The sequence below is a fragment of the Dysidea avara genome, chromosome 5 (assembly GCF_963678975.1).
Source record: "Dysidea avara chromosome 5, odDysAvar1.4, whole genome shotgun sequence".
NCBI lineage: Eukaryota > Metazoa > Porifera > Demospongiae > Dictyoceratida > Dysideidae > Dysidea > Dysidea avara.
Window position 1 is genome coordinate 31,797,216 of NC_089276.1, and position 16,309 is coordinate 31,813,524.

Consider the following 16,309-nt stretch of genomic DNA (forward strand, 5'->3'; position numbering starts at 1 on the left):
CACATTTCCGCCATCGTAACAGGCCTACCAAATTATCATAATTGAAGCCTTACTACAGAGTCCAGTGGGAGTGGTGGCACGGACCGTAAAGGTGGGTGTGGTGATGTGTTGTAACCATCTTGGTGTGTGTTGTGAGGGCCATGTACTTCTCCAGCCTCAGAATGGCTGTGTTGTCAAGGGGATAAGTGAAGCGTTTATTGACTATAACAAAGTGTCCACCCACATGATCAAAGCTGCTGCAGAACAGGTGAGCACCAACCACATTCACACAACTATTATTGTTGCCATGGTTACACAAAGGAGCATCATCACAAACTACAATTGTGATGTTACCGTCTTAAAGAGTTCTACTTCATCAGTGAAGAAAACTAATGACACCATGGCAACCAGTGGCATGTACAAGTGAGCACATACTACAGTATGTAACCAGTCATGTCCATTTAACTATCTGTCATCACAGGACTAACCTTGACTACTGACATTCAAGAAACACACTTCACAAGTCTTAGTTATATACATATACTATCTATGAGAACACTCACCAGATAAGATCCTCAAGTGGATAGTAAGAGTATTTGTAATAATACAGTACATCATCATCATTACCTGTATAGGCATCATCAGATAGTACTGGTTCCAGTACAAAAAGATTGCTGTTGTGCATTTTTGCTTATTTGCAAAAGTACATCGTCTGACTGTGGGGTATGTTCTTGTAATGCAACTGTGTGGCAGTCATTTGACAATGTTCAGTGTGATAACATACAACATGTATGTGGCTTTTACATATACATATCTAGTATGACATAACTGTACCTGTTCTCATGACACCTAGTTGTCACTGCTAATGTGTGCATGCCATTGCTATAGAGCAGGGTTTTACAGGGAGGTGGGGTTCACAAAATTTAATTTCACAGATTGGCAGTTATCCATGCAAATTTCCCCATTCAACATTTGCAGTTTACTCACAGTGGCATTCCTGTTTATGTGATGTCAACAATTGATTGAACTATCACACTGTCACTTTATAATGAATCTGAAGAACAAATTGTTAGAGGAAGGGCCTATATATATATTATACTACCATATCAGATTGGTTTGTTAATCGGCTTAACAATAATGATTAATGGTGCACCCTCCTTGCTATCTAAGCCAAAATTTTCTATTTACTATCACTTGTTTCCAACAGAGAATTGAAGTTCCCAGCAATGAAATTCTGTTACAGACTGGTGGATTAATGAACTTAAGGTGACTGATATGTTTATAAGGATAATGATGGACGGATAGTGAACCTTTATGTATCTTGTACAGGACGGATTATTTAATCCCAATGATGACATGCACAAGTAAACCATGTGTTTGTGTTGCATGTTTTGTTATACTTACAAGGATGACATTTCTTACAATATAATATTATGTATTGTACACTGACTCAAATTTAAATATTGTGTTAAATAATGATCTGAGGTGTTTCTTGAATGCCAGTAGACTCAGTATAGGTTTGTCCTGTGATGGACGGAAAGACAGACAGATAAATGGACATGACTGGTTACATACTGTAGCACGTGCTCACTTGTACATGCCACTGGTTGCCATGGTGTCATTAGTTTTCTTCACTGATGAAGTAGAACTCTTTAAGACGGTAACATCACAATTGTAGTTTGTGATGATGCTCCTTTGTGTAACCATGGCAACAATAATAGTTGTGTGAGTGTGGTTGGTGCTCACCTGTTCTGCAGCAGCTTTGATCATGTGGGTGGACACTTTGTTATAGTCAATAAACGCTTCACTTATCCCCTTGACAACACAGCCATTCTGAGGCTGGAGAATAGTCTCGTGCCCAGACCCCACCCACTGCATCGAATAGGGTCTGGTGACATTCGCAGGAGTTTTGGGCCCTACGCCATTTTTCTTTTCTGACCAATCGGACGCCTTGATTCAGGTACAACGCAATTTGATAGGCTGGAACTAGGAAAATGGCCGACTACAGCTATGGATACAAATGCGTAAACAATATGGCGGCAGGCCCAAAAACAGCATAAGTCACCAGACCCTATTCAACGCAGTGGGTGGGGTCTGGGCACGAGACTAGCTGGAGAAGTACATGGCCCTCACAACACACACCAAGATGGTTACAACACATCACCACACCCACCTTTATGGTCCGTGCCACCACTCCTACTGGGCTCTGTAGTAAGGCTTCAATTATGATAATTTGGTAGGCCTGTTACGATGGCAGAAATGTGATACAGTAGTATGCTGTTGTCATGCAAACCTTGTGTTGTAACAGCTATCACTATGGCAACATGTCACATAAATCAGGGTAGCTACATTTCGTGTTGGACTAGTTGAGGTGTCCACAGTAATGTTAGCCTTGCCTAACAACGGAGTGGCACTAATGATTGTGTGAAAAAATCACACAACTTATCATACCAGTATCTCTGAAGTTGTCATCATGGTGCATATAGTGCCATACAATTCATCTCATTATGAAATACCACAGTCAACACCTGTGACAAGATCACATGACCTCACAAGATAATACACAAGTAACGGTTCCCACATATCACCTTTATTTTGTACCATGCGATTTGTCACAGCAGTTGCAACAGTATTGATATGCTGCACAAAATGATTTGCTAGACAATGGCTTTGTTAGCTTATAGTATAGTTGAAAACACCCACAAAAAAATTCTTTCTATCACAGCCTTCCCAAATAGCACTACTAACAAACCAACTGCTGCCACAATAAACATATCATAGGAGTGGCCATCAATACAGTACATGAGTTTTCATGTCCCAACAACGGACCAAGTTAGACACCAATTGGGACCTATTACTTGACACGGACTGTATATTGAGGTGGTGTTATAAATGAGGTCATGAAGTACATCTCAGTTGTGTTTGGGACCTATATACTAGACAAGGTCACTATATTGAAGTGGTCTTACAACTCTTGGCCTAGTGACATGACCGTAATTGTCATAGTGGGTTCACTCATTATATTACAGCCACACAACACCCAAAACACTACAGCAGAACCCCTCTATACAAGATATGCGTGAGACTAATTATACTTTATAGTTTACACCAGCACAAAGGAAGAGAAGTTCCACTGTATCACACAGAAATGATAAGATCACGCACCTCTTTTTGTTGTCTAATTCAAGTCATCATCTGTTGTACCTGACTAGCTCTCACTTCCTAACAACCAATCAGAATAGCTCGAAGTTTAAAGACGTCAATGCTAATTACCATTTTCTTTTGAGCTTCTTCCAGTTATTGTAGCAGATGGATCTTGTCTTCTAGCTCCTGTGATGATGTCATATAAGCTCATGTGATGTCACATGACAACAGAGTACACACCTTCTTATCTGTGTCCCCTTGTGTGATGACCACTTTCACTGCTGTCTGTTGTTTGTGCACCTCTCCCTCCTCACATACAGTGTAGCCTTGTGGTAAACAAAGTCTGACTTGCATAACGTAACCACCCACTTAAAAAGTCCACAAAATTTGACCCAAAATCAATGTCCGTTTGCCATACACTACACTGTAGTGAGACCAGCCAAGTTAAGTCACAATAACAGATTATACTCACTGGCTTCTTCACTTACTAACTTGCTACTTCTTCTTGTTCCTTCAGTGACACATTCCCCTGTACAACAACAACAACAAAAACAACTTCACACCACTACAAGTCTCAAGAAATGTTCCACCAACTAGTAACAGCTTTACTACTGTCCCCCTAATGACTATTTACACATTAGGGTTATCGGTAGCAGGATGCTCTGGGAGCAACAATGTTTTTGAGATTAGCAAGTTGTTTTGCAACATTGTAGAAAACCACTAAATACTATCTCTGTCTCACATGACTATCATCAGTCTAGCCCCACCCCCTTACACTGCAAGGTTAAGCTCGGCTATTTGGTGATACCTGTCTCGTTCCTTAGCTCCTCTTTCAGCTGTGTCATCAGGATGCCTACCTTGAAGCAGGTCTTTGCCTTCAGTTCCAGTGTCTCCTGAGTAATCTGCTCTATATCAGTGCATCCCTGTGACAATTTGAAACAATGAGCAATATTTACACACATTGTGTCATCAAATATGCCAACCACATAACAATTATTCAAATACGTGATTAGCAGCACCACTCTAACATACAGTAATACAAGCATAGACATGCCCAGGGCTATGATGCATGACCAATCTCCTTTAGTAAACATAAAGCTTCACCACAGCAGTACTACTATAGTATTGGATTACAATGGAATAATGGTATAATTATGTTATAGCTCCCAACGGAACTGCTTCTAGAACACCTACTACTGAAACTAGTACTGCATGTGCACACTAAAAGGATTAGAAAATGGCAAGCCATAGATTATATATTCCCTAGGTGGAGAATATATAATCCATGCCTGAACAATGCGACTTCCATAAAACAAACAAAATTTAACGGTAAATTCACAAAACGTAAAAATTTTCTAACTCAGAAGTGGGCCCACAAAAATAAGTGCTTCCCTGCCAGTTCACCTGAGTAAATGATGCAAACTTAGCTGTGCTTTTTGTGGGGTCACCGAGCTGAACCCTCGACTGAACTGGACACTGAATGACTGACATATCAAATGAAGATAGCTACTCGTGTAGTCTCAGGAAATCCGGCCAACTAACCAACAATTGCAGTTTACACTATCATACCATATATATAGCCGGATATATTCGGTGTTCACTATTTCATGTTCTTATAGCCTTCATTTCCTCCACTCCCAGCAAGTTCAGCCCATGGCGAATCTGTTTCAGCATAGATAATATATGGGTAAGGTATATGGTTTCAGTCATCTCGTGTGTTGTGAGATGGCAAAGGAAATCTTCACCTAGTAAAACTAACTGCCTGTATAATTCGCTCCTTGACTTCGCTACATCACTTGAGAAGAACCCCCAGGAACCCATGCCAGCTGGGTTGATTCAAGGGTTTTGTCCCCGAGATTCACCAACCCCCTGAGTAATGTGACTTTACGTAAAACAAACAAAAACGGTAAGTTCACCAAATGAGAAAAATTTTCTAAGTCAGAAGTGGGCCCAAAAAAAAAATTGGCCCGGACCGATATTTCCATGACAGTACAGGCATCCCGTACGAATATACGCGTATGGGATATCCCATACGCGTATGGGCAAAATACGCATGAGGGATACAACATACACAAGCACAAGACGCACACAAAATGTGCAAACACTATACACACATGTTCACAAACATACACCACATAATTTATTGGTTGTACTCAAGTTAATATCACATCTCTTGTGAAATTCTCTTGTAGGTGAGATGGTAGTGCCCTTACTTGGTGCTAAAAAGTTCTTGCAATTCTATTTAGTGCCGGTTAATTACACATGTCACTCCATAGTTAAGCCATGAGGATATCCAAGCAAGTGTCTTTGGTGTTGCGACCAATGTTCCAGGTTAGTTACATGTGTATTTAATATTTAATTTAAGGTTAAGTTCAGTGCCTGCTTGTTCTTTCACAGGTCTCACTTAATCTTGTGTCGTCATGCAGACATCTGAATATTGTGCAAGCTGTGTGGAACAACCCCAACTCATATACACAATCATTGGCAAACCAAGAACCACATTCCAGCAATTTGTTACAAACTTTGTTGCACCATGGTATGTGCATAATGATTGATTAATCTTTAAAGCCACAACACAAGCTCCATGGTGCATTAATGGATATAAATATGTTCCACCTGACTGACAATTACCACGTGACGCATTTAGGCGATATCCCTTGGAAAGTCCCTGCACAGTAACACTTCAAGTGAAAAGTGAACACACTTGATACGCGATTTATATTATTATTGATGGCAGCTAGTCCATGTCTTGAGAGGGAAATATATTAGGAAACAATAAAATACATTAAAGTACGTGTACCGCATTGTGGAGCCATAACCAAGAACAAGTTCCACTGGACAGACAATGATCACGTGGCCTATTTAGAGGAAATCTCTTGGAAAGTCCCTGTAACACCTCAAGTGAACACACGTGATACGCGGTTTACATTAATTCAGTATTGATGGAAGTCCATGTCTTGAGAGGACTGAATACTACTAAATATTTGTTGCGTTGTAATGGAGTGGTGAAGCGTACTTTAACTGATTAATACGTACACCGCTTGAAGAAGTCGAATGGATATTAAAGAGTCGCGAGAATACTGATGTACTCAGCTCTTCGTGGAGGTTCAGTAACGAAACGAGGAGTGAAAAAATGAGGCTAGTGTACAAAGTGCCACATCCATTCACACTGATTAACCGCGTGTATGCGATTGGTTTTTAGACTGTCAGACGTCTGCACTAGTCTGACTAGTACAAATTCACTGAGACCAAGCTGAAAACGTCTGTGACGGTACCAACTTGAGTAGCAGCAAACACCAATATTATCCGGTGTCACAGTGATATATGTTTCCCCGGGTAACGTGTTTCCCGCACACATATCCCTAGGGATCCGTGTTTCCCCGCACACATATCACTAACTCGCTAGCGACCTACAAGTCACAGTGATATGTGTTTCCCCGGGTAATATGTTTCCCCTTTAACTTGAGTCATGTGCAACGTACGTAGTGTTAGCATAGGCGCGCATGCACTTTTAATAATCATAGCTAGCCATTGCACTTACCTATATACTACTAACTAATACTATAATTATGCATGTTGATTGAGGAAATCAAGCCATTCATTGGCATGCAACTAGAACTGCTAAACTGTGCCGTGATTTGGCTTTGTAGCTATAATATCAGTTTAATAAAACAGTAGCTACAAGTACATGTATACAATAAAAATACTATCTCTAGCTATATAGAGTAAATCATGCGATTGCAGCTATGTATAACTGATCAATGTACAAAGTGCTCAATATTATGCTTAGTCTGGTAGCATTCTAAACAGAGAAATGTGCTCTTCTTTGCTTCAGCAATGGTGGTGTTTGCACAATGCGTGTGTGTCCAACATTTGCAGTGGTCACATTTTATCTGTAGAAAAGAGTTGCAAAAGATCAAGCTGCATAATATATATATTATTTACTTTTTACATACCCAGTCACAGTAGTCAGGGTGGCTTAAGCTAATGTCTGAAGCGCCACACATCACACACCTTTCCTTCATATCCACTATAAGATTAAATTGTTATTCATCATGCACGCATGCATGCAAGACTAATGCTGCAATTGCATACCTGAATGGGACAAAATTGTGATTGCAATGTCAATCCTTGCCTGCATAATGTCCATACTGCTGAGGTTATCTTCATCAATTGTTCCAGACAATAAAAGTTGTTCAGCAATCTACATAAAGAAAGTAATTGTTAATATATTCGTGTATATAGCTATACCATTAAGCTTTATACGTCTGTACCTTCAATGAAAAGACTCCACAGTTGAAAGGATCAAACTGTATCTTCTTGCTCACTTCATGTACTTTAAACTTGTCTATACTAACATAATCAGAAATCATGAAATCGCCCCTTGTCTTGAAATATTTTCTGTGTGTATATATGCACATGTGCATAAAACCGTATGCCAAATCATTGCATGCATAAACAATAACCAACTTTAATGCAGCAAAGGTACCACGCAAAGCACGGGATGGTCCAAATGGATCAAGGTAGTAAAAGTGCTTTGATTCCAGGTCAATAGCCTAACAGTGTGCACATCAATACCTAATGTGATTTTATTGCTTAATTAATTAGCTAACAATAAATATCCAATGATTACTATCTTGATTGTAACACCCAACCAGATATTTCTTCTGATGTAAACTTTCCTGTATAAGGTGACATACCACGCATCTTCAACATTGCACACAGGAGTATACTTACCCTGGATAATAGATAAGATCTGTGGCATACAGCTGAGCGGTTTATTATTGTTGTCAGTGTCTGACTGGGGATGACAAAACAATTGCCATGTATATCTGCTAACAGCCTCAGATATCCATTAATAATCTAAAGAAGTGTTATATGTATAACACAAACAAGACATTTACGTAACAGCATGTGATTCTGTAAATAGCTTTACATACCTCATCATTTAAGTAACAATTCTGTTTCAGGGTGTGAAAGCTCCCATGATGGATGGAGAAACGGTTTATTCTTGCTTTTATCACATGACATGGCTGCCCTTTCCAAATGTGTTCAAGTTGCTTCTAAAAGATACACAACACAATATCTGTTTTGTGTTATATCATTATGTAATACATGTGGTTCTGAGCTTTCTTTATTTGTGATCAGTGTAAGATTACTTGATGGGCGAGTTGTCTTCTGGTCTGTTTTCTAATATATATAGAGAGACAGTAGATTATACAGTTCTGTAAAACATAATTATAGTGACACAAAAATACAGTGATTGTATGTATACACAAAAAGTACCAGTAAGGCTAACATATCCTTCATATGTACTAACCTGTATAGCTGCCTTTACTTTGGAAGTGGTTTTGGACTTTTCAACTTTCACTACATCTGGCTTTACCTATATATTCACATTAATGGTAGCTATCACAGATATAGTTGCACTAACTTTGCCATTAACATCACTTTTAGATTTTTTCTTGGAATTTCCATCAGGTTGCTATGTATATGCATTATACACATTGTGAAAATAAATCTTTTTTAGTATACACGCCTTACTAAATGTGGTAGTATTAATTTGCGCTTCCGGACCTTCCTCACATTTTGATCATCACTTGAATTTACAGAAAACTTTAATAATCGCTTGCATTTTGCTATTCCTTGTGGCGAAGCTAGAACTTCATCAACCATGGTTTTCTCTAAAATTCAAAAGAGTAAATACCACTAGACTATGGATCACACTGCTTACTAGTAGTCATAGCAATTGGAGACATTTGGCCTTGATCTTGGTGAAAAGTTGGAAAGTAACCTCCAGCAGAAACTGGTGTACTGGATGCATCAACTTCATCTGCAAGGAGTTTGTTGCCTATCAAAGCAAAATGATTATATAATTCACATATAACAACCACTTACTTATGCTACCATTAAATGCTGAAGTTCCCGCTAAGCAAGGCTCAAGCTTGTTGCCATCATCCCCTTGAAACCTTGGCTGTTCATCAATGTGAAATGCATGATGGCTTTCAACTGAACCATCATGCAGTAAGGGCTGGTCACTAATTCCCTGGTCACTTCCCACTGAGGGCTGGTCACTTCTCACTGAGGGCTGGTCACTTCTTTCTGAGGGCTGATCACTTCTCACTGAGGACTGGTTGCTAATTTCCTGGTCACTTCTTATCGAGGCATGATCTTTATCAACTGGCATGTCTTCCTCAGGTAAATTAGACTTTAGAAACCTGTTAGTGTTGCCAGTAGCATTGTTATCACCATTTTGACAAGGTATATCTAGGTAAGGCTTAAGTTGACAAATGTTGATTCTTTGTTTAAGAATTTTGTCAGATTTGTTCTTCAGCAGGCACGAAGTTTTTGTGATCTCAACAATAATGTAAGGACCAAGCCAACGATCTTCCATTTTCTTTCCTTTTTTTGTCTTTTGCTGCATATTCCGTCTCAAAACTTTATCACCAATCTTAAAGCCATATTCTACTATTCCTTTCCGTTGTGCATATTGTTGCTTTTGTTTAACTTGTGCAGCTTTAATAGCCACATCCGTCTTGGAAAAATGGATTTCTGCTTCTCAAAACATTCTTTAATATACTGTTCAAAATCAGCCTTGCAAAAATTATTTATGGCACCATCCAATACAGTAGACTCAGCTTCTTTTTCTGCTTCTAAAGGAAAGCGTGCTTCTCGTCCATACATTAATAGAAATGGCGTATGTTTGGTAGAAGCCTGCACACTGCTATTAGTCGCAAAAATGGCAGAATCGAGGTATTTTCCCCAGTTATCTGAATAGTCTTCCATGAGCTTTGACATAGATCTGAACATATTCACATAAAAAACAACAACAATAATATGCTGGTTGATTAGTACATAATATAGTTGTAGGAACAGAACTAAGAAATAAATTTTGTCACATGCATAAAATATATACCTTTTTAATGTCTGGTTTGTTCTTTCATCAAGACCATTCGATTGGGGATGATATGCAGTTGTTATTCGCATCTTGACATCAAAAGCTTTTTGTAAAGCTTCATTAGTCTGAAACAAAACAATGACAATTACATTTAGCAAGTGCATAAATAGCTACAGTTGCAGCTACCACAATTATGCATACCTGATTAACAAACTCTTTTCCTTGGTCAGTAATAATATGCACTGGAGCTCCCTGGCGGCAGTATACCTTGTATATTCCTCTGGCAACTGAAATTGCTGACTTGTCTTCTATGGGAACTGCTTCAACAAATTTACTGAAATAATCTGTCATGGTTAAAACATATTGGTGCCCTTGAGTAGTTGGCTTGAATGGGCCAATCAAATCCATTCCAACTAAATACCAGACTTTGGGTGCAACAGCAATAGGCTGTAATTCTATTGCAGCTTTCTTCAACTGCAGGGCATTTCGCTGGCAACGGTCACACACTTTGATCTGTACATTTAAAAATTATATTATATAGCTACTGGTACATCATATTATACAGTATATATATATAGCTTCAGTTTCGCATGTATGCAAACATGTGTAGTTACAGTAGTTATAGACAGTGTATTGGTGCATACATGCGAAACTACATAACAGTTTAGAACAGCAGTGACAATATGCAACACAATAGTTATCAACATTATGTAACTATATTGCTAATTACCCTCTCTTCAATCTCCTTATAGTAGTTGGGCCAATAGTACCGCTCCTTGATTTTTGCTATGGTAGCATCTCTACCTTTATGTCCACCAGCAGTTAAATGACACTCAAGAAAAACCCTATCTATTTCATTCTTTTGCAATACTATCCTGTCAAATGTTGTTCCATCTTTAGCAGTATCCACATAATACAGTTTTCCCTGTTGCATTTTGTAGGTTTTACAGCTTCTTCGTAAAACAAATTTCTGTGTCTTTGTATAACCAGCTGGATAACTTTGATTATCCAAATAGCCAACGATGGCAGCATAGCTACTGTTCGTCCTCCATTCCCCAGTGACAGCAACTAGGTGCTTCAAGGATCTCACACAAAATTATCAGTCTCACTTGAAGATCTCTCAATATATCATATACTGTAGCTATTAACAGTTTTCTCTCAGCAACACTTCTCAGCTAGCTAACAGTTTCTCTCAACAACACTTCTCAGCGTGCTTAGCTAGCTTCTCTCAGCAGAACACTTATCAGCCTATTTAAATACACACGCTTGACACTTCTAAAATCTCTCACAACACTTTTCTCTCAGCAAAACTATAGCTAATGAAATAATTATGCCACATAGAAATCTCTCAGCGCATGCACGCTTGACACTTCAGAGCCTAACATCTCTCACATGAATGCGCATCAGTCAGGCATGCACAAACTTTATTTAGCTCACTTTGAGAGATTTACATTGCAGCAGCAAGCTCATTATAGTGAGCGAGTTAGTTATATAGCTAGTCTATGTAGCTCAAGAGAAACTAATACAATAAACGTTATTTTATTTTTCTTCACTGGCTCCGGCATACATGCATGCAGTACACAGTATCTCTTCTAAATTGACTGTCAAAGTATAGCTAACTAGTATAATGCTTATATAGTAGCTATATAGCTAGTTAGCCAACTATACAGCTATATACATGTAATATGCATGGATGTCTATTAGCTAGATAGCTATATTATATATCTACTGAATGGTTGGATCGCGTACTCAGTGTTTGCAACTAGCCATAGGACCTTGGAGTTACTGCACGATGGCTATATCTTAGTGGAAAACACGGATCCCTGGTGATATATGTGCGGAGAAACACGAATCCCTAGGGATATGTGTGTGCGGTGAAATGTTAAAAAAATCGCTACGGGAAACACATATCACTGACAGCTTTTGGTGGGAAACACGGATCCCTAGTGATATGTGTGCGGGGAAACACGGATCCCTAGGGATATGTGTGCGGGAAACACGTTACCCGGGGAAACATATATCACTGTGACACCGGCTTTAAAATTATCTCATGGATGGATTGTCAACAAGGTGTACTCGTACAGACCAAACAACTTTCAGTATTGTCACTGTAGTGCCAATTTAGAAGTCCCGGAACTGTAGGTGGAAGACGTAAGGTAATGTACATGATGCTTGTGCAAAAAAATACTCATTCACATTGCATACTGGTCTAAATAACTAAATTTATGTACAGTGAAACCTGTCTAATCAGGACACTGTGTAGTAAGGTCACTGCTGGGCCAACTTGTGAATCCTCAAACGTATTACCTCAAGGGTGTGATGGATTTTCAGGTCCTCAGATTTTATATTACCTCAAGGGTGCAATAAATTTTCAGGTCCCCAAATCTGTCATTTACGTAAAAAGTGACAGATTTTTAACTGTATTGTATTTAATGCCCGCCTGTCGATTTTACAGGTACATGGTGCTTGGTCATGCAGTTCTCTTACTAGCAGTGCTACATACGTAACTTGGCTAGAGCTCTAAGCTTGGCAACTAAGATCAAGGTTCGGGGGTAAGTAGACAGAGGAATTTTATAATGTTATGTGTGTTCTTTAGTTCTCAATTGTCAAGTGTATGTGGACTGTAGTAACATCAAGGACGTTGTGGATCTTCAGGTCAGTCTGTGTATACTAAGAAATTTTTGTATTACCTCAAGGGTGTGATGAATTTTCAGATCCCCAAATCTGTCATTTGCGTAAAAAGTGATAGATTTTTAGCTGTATTGTATTTAATGCCCGTCTGTCGATTTTACAGGTACAGGGTACTTGGTCACATTTAGCATGTGGTTCTCTCACTAGCAGTGGTACATACGTAACTTGGCAACTAAGATCAAGGTTCGAGGGAGTAAATTTATATAGACAGAGGAATTATATAATGTTATGTGTGTTCTTTAGTTCACAATTGTCAAGTGTACGTGGACGATGAGATTCATCTGGCCTGGTAAGATCTTGGCATTATATCTCAGTTGATTATGATCCTCTGAATTTAATGCCCGCTTGTCAATTTTTGCAGGCTATCTGGTCATAGCAGTTTATGTAACTTAGAACCTGGCAGGAGCTAAGATCAGAGTGTTGTGTGAATTTCAGTTAACAGAGGAGTTGTGTGTTGTGTACTCCAGTGTATGTAACTGTAGTGACATCAAGGGTGTCATGAATTTCCAGGTCAGTCTATGTACTAAGGAATATTGTGTTATCTCATGTTTCTTGAATTTCCGGAATCAGGTATACTGTTATGATGGGACCAAACTAATTCCCAGGTCAGTTAAAATGTTGTGTATTTTCATAGTATCCATATTTTAGTTTATTGCCCGCCTAACAGTTTTTACAAACCATCTGGTTTACACATTAGCAGTCGGATATGGTCTCTTGGTGTGTAAATTGGGAACAGACAGCAACTGAGATCAAGTGAATTTCAGGATTGTTGACAAGGTGTATGACCAAATACCAAATAACCATGGCTCTCTTATCATTTGCCACTTACATCATCGGAAGTTCTGGGACTTTGGCTGCAGGTGGAATAAGTCAGTAAGCAAACCTATGTCAGATATCGATGTTTGTATGAAAAAGTACTCATTCACACGTACTGGTCTGAATATATGTACAGTAAAACCTGTGTCTCTGTGTAACAATGTCAACTGTTTAAACGAATGAAATCCCCAAATGTGCCCTTTGTGTAAAAAGTGATGTAACTATCACGTATTCACAAACACAGTGTGGCACTCTTATTACAATTATAATAGCAAAAGCAATGTACAAAACAATTGCATGTCCTTATATACTGCATTACAGGAAGTGTTGTATTACAGTACATTACAGGAAATGTGGTATAAGATTACATCATAACAATTACATCACAAAGTGTATGCATTTAGAGTCAGTCTATATATATATATTACATTCGCTCCTCCTAGTACAAGCTCGTCCCTAAGCTAAGGTCGATAAAATTCTGGTGGTTGTCTTACACGAGATGGGTATCGTGGCTGATAACTGTCCTGAACAATAATGTGTTTGACTGCTGGTGGCTCCCAGGTTTGCTGTAATGGTTGTTCATGTCTACTGCTGTCAGTGGCACTGTTATCATTAATTGGTTGTACTCTAGGTCTTAGTCGGTTAATGTGAACAGTCTTAGTTCTTCTTCCGTCACTTATTGTGTACGTGATTGGGCTCTGGGCTGATTGTATTATCCACCCTCCTTCCCACTTAGGATCTAGCTTGCCTGCAGTAGGGACAGATAGCCACACTAAGTCACCAACTATAAATGTTCTTGATTGGGTGACATGGTCAAAATGGTGTTTCTGTTGGCCACTAGTCTTAACATTGCTCAGTTCAACAAAGTCATACAGTTGTGCCAATTTTGCATGAAGTTGGTCTTGGTAGGTAATCACATCATGTGCTGCTCTTGTGGGAAGAGGTGGCTTGTGTGCACAGCGTCCATACACCAATTCAAAAGATGACACACCTGTGGATGAATGAACAGCTGTTCTATAGGCATACAATACCAGTGGAAGATATTGCTCCCAATTATTGTAATGCTGGACATAAGCACGAAGTAGTTGGAGCAGAGATTGATTAAAACGTTCCACTAGCCCATCACCAGCTGGGTGATAAGCAGTAGTTCAGGATTTACTTATTCCAAAAGCTTCTAATGTCTGTGACAAGATAGTACTCTCAAAGTTTCTACCTTGATCTGAGTGTAAAATATCAGGAATCCCATAACGACTGAATACTTTTATTAACTCTTCAGTTATACGACGTGCAGTTTGGTTTGGAATGGGAATAGCATCAGCCCACTTGGTCGTATAATCTTGTGTTACTAAAGGGTAACAGTTATTGTGCTTTGATGTCGGGACTTCTAAGATATCAACTGCAACCATTTGCCATGGTTTTCCAATGGGCACGTTAGTTAATGGGGCTTTGACTGGTGCTGTAGGCTTGGTACGCTGACAAATAATACACTCTCTACAATATTTATCAATATCATGCAGCATTCCAACCCAATAGCCCACTTAGCGTACTTTTGAAACGGTTTTATCATATCCCAAATGCCCAGCTGACGGGGCATCGTGGTGCTGTTTTATCAGGTTTAAACACTGGGAAGCAGGAATGAGTGGAACTGTGATAGCAGGTAATTGTGGGTTTGGTGCATAATGACGGCAAACAATTCCATCAGTAATGCAAAGTTGTGACCATAACTGTTTGTAGCGTGACAGAGGAGATTGGCGCCACTTGGGGCCCCGTGGTAAGACATGATCGCTAGATGTTTGTGCGAGGGCTGAATGAAGTTCTTGTATGACTGGGTCAGTAAGCTGTTGTTCATGAAGACTCTCTGTAAGTACAGGAATCTGTGAGGTAGCAGCAATCAACTGTGTATCTGGGTAAACCTTTCTGGATAATGCATCTGCATTACCATTCTCATGTCCCCTACGATAATGGATAGTAAATTCATACTCTTGAATGGCAAGTGCCCATCGTGCTAGTAGGCCTTCCATTTTCTGAGCAGAGAGCCACTGTAGTGGGGCATGGTCAGTTAAAATCTGAAATGGCTGCCCTAGAAGGTAGTGCCTAAACTGCTTTAAGGCATAAACAAGAGCTAAGCATTCCCTCTGGATTACACTATAGTTCTGTTCTGACTTAGTGAGTGTTCTACTCATATATGCAATAACATGGCCTGATTGTTCTAACACAGCACCAACCCCAGTAGCACTAGCATCTGTATAGAGGTGAAATTGTTTAACGGAAGGTGTGAAGTCAGGGTATTTCAAAATTGGTGCTTGAGTGAGGGCAACTTTGAGATTGTTAAATGCCAACTGACAAGAAGGATTCCATTCAAATGGTACACCTTTATTGGTTAGGTGGTAGAGGGGAGCTGCAATGTCTGCAAAACATGGAATATAGCGTCTATAATAAAATGCAAGTCCCAGGAAACTTCGAAGAGCTGATGGTTCAGTTGGCATACCCCAATCTCTGATAGCATTAACTTTCTGCATGTCTGGTTGCATTCCCTCTGATGAGAACACATGGCCAAGGTACGACACTTGTGAAAGACCTACATGACATTTGGATCCCCGGAATGTTAGTCCAGCTGTGGACATCTTGTGGAAGAGAATGTCCAGGTGTTGTGCATGTTCTTGCTTACTAGCTGACTGAACAAGTAAATCATCCAGGTATGTGGTGACAAATGGAAGGTCTTGCACAAACTGTATTCATAAGTCTCTGGAATGAAGCGGGAGCACCACAAAGACCAAATGG

The 16,309-nt window shown here is 39.4% G+C and overlaps 2 protein-coding genes and 1 long non-coding RNA gene across 12 annotated transcripts; 1 reads left to right on the forward strand and 2 right to left on the reverse strand.

Moving 5' to 3' along the window:
* The first annotated feature begins 21 nt into the window (after positions 1-21).
* Positions 22-1,476, forward strand: LOC136256093 (uncharacterized). Of its 3 annotated transcripts, XR_010701319.1 has the most exons (7): positions 22-91; positions 155-247; positions 301-402; positions 461-565; positions 615-702; positions 1,187-1,245; positions 1,309-1,476. It is a non-coding gene; the product is annotated as an uncharacterized lncRNA (long non-coding RNA). The 3 variants fall into 3 exon arrangements; XR_010701318.1 differs by lacking the exon at positions 22-91 and having other exon boundaries at positions 98-247; positions 615-768; XR_010701317.1 differs by lacking the exon at positions 22-91 and having other exon boundaries at positions 98-247.
* Positions 1,369-5,075, reverse strand: LOC136256089 (uncharacterized). 8 transcript variants are annotated; one of them, XR_010701313.1, is made up of 13 exons: positions 4,869-5,075; positions 4,693-4,785; positions 3,981-4,046; positions 3,596-3,652; positions 3,364-3,449; positions 3,253-3,309; positions 3,145-3,201; positions 2,431-2,507; positions 2,273-2,375; positions 2,153-2,221; positions 1,726-1,818; positions 1,571-1,672; positions 1,369-1,503 (listed from the first exon to the last, which is right to left on the reverse strand). XR_010701313.1 is itself a non-coding variant. In XM_066049022.1 (12 exons), the coding sequence occupies exons 1-5, from the start codon at positions 4,612-4,614 to the stop codon at positions 3,277-3,279; spliced, it is 378 nt and encodes a 125-aa protein (XP_065905094.1). In that variant the 5' UTR covers positions 4,615-4,654; the 3' UTR covers positions 1,369-1,503; positions 1,571-1,672; positions 1,726-1,818; positions 2,153-2,221; positions 2,273-2,375; positions 2,431-2,507; positions 3,145-3,201; positions 3,253-3,276. The 8 variants fall into 8 exon arrangements, 3 of the variants coding, with proteins under 3 accessions (XP_065905094.1, XP_065905093.1, XP_065905092.1); XR_010701314.1 differs by lacking the exons at positions 4,693-4,785; positions 4,869-5,075 and adding an exon at positions 4,528-4,629; XM_066049022.1 differs by lacking the exons at positions 4,693-4,785; positions 4,869-5,075 and adding an exon at positions 4,528-4,654 and having other exon boundaries at positions 3,932-4,046.
* Positions 5,076-6,760: 1,685 nt separating this feature from the next.
* LOC136256086 (uncharacterized) lies at positions 6,761-9,635 on the reverse strand. Its single transcript, XM_066049010.1, has 14 exons — positions 9,022-9,635; positions 8,858-8,974; positions 8,668-8,807; positions 8,558-8,608; positions 8,444-8,509; positions 8,239-8,313; positions 8,064-8,186; positions 7,861-7,986; positions 7,737-7,805; positions 7,594-7,679; positions 7,398-7,524; positions 7,219-7,327; positions 7,080-7,153; positions 6,761-7,016 (listed from the first exon to the last, which is right to left on the reverse strand). The coding sequence occupies exons 1-14, from the start codon at positions 9,545-9,547 to the stop codon at positions 6,882-6,884; spliced, it is 1,824 nt and encodes a 607-aa protein (XP_065905082.1). The 5' UTR covers positions 9,548-9,635; the 3' UTR covers positions 6,761-6,881.
* Positions 9,636-16,309: the final 6,674 nt, after the last annotated feature.

Coding starts and splice junctions, on each gene's coding strand:
- LOC136256086 (XM_066049010.1), bottom strand. CDS start 9,547: ATGCAGCAAAAGACAAAAAAAGGAAAGAAAATGGAAGATCGTTGGCTT. Junction 8,187..8,238: donor AAGAAAGCTCAGAACCACAT/GTATTACATAAT, acceptor TGTATCTTTTAG/AAGCAACTTGAACACATTTG. Junction 7,806..7,860: donor GATCTTATCTATTATCCAGG/GTAAGTATACTC, acceptor CACCTTATACAG/GAAAGTTTACATCAGAAGAA.
- LOC136256089 (XM_066049021.1), bottom strand. CDS start 4,217: ATGTTTACTAAAGGAGATTGGTCATGCATCATAGCCCTGGGCATGTCT. Junction 3,450..3,595: donor GTTAGTAAGTGAAGAAGCCA/GTGAGTATAATC, acceptor GTTTACCACAAG/GCTACACTGTATGTGAGGAG. Junction 3,310..3,363: donor AAGGGGACACAGATAAGAAG/GTGTGTACTCTG, acceptor ACATCATCACAG/GAGCTAGAAGACAAGATCCA.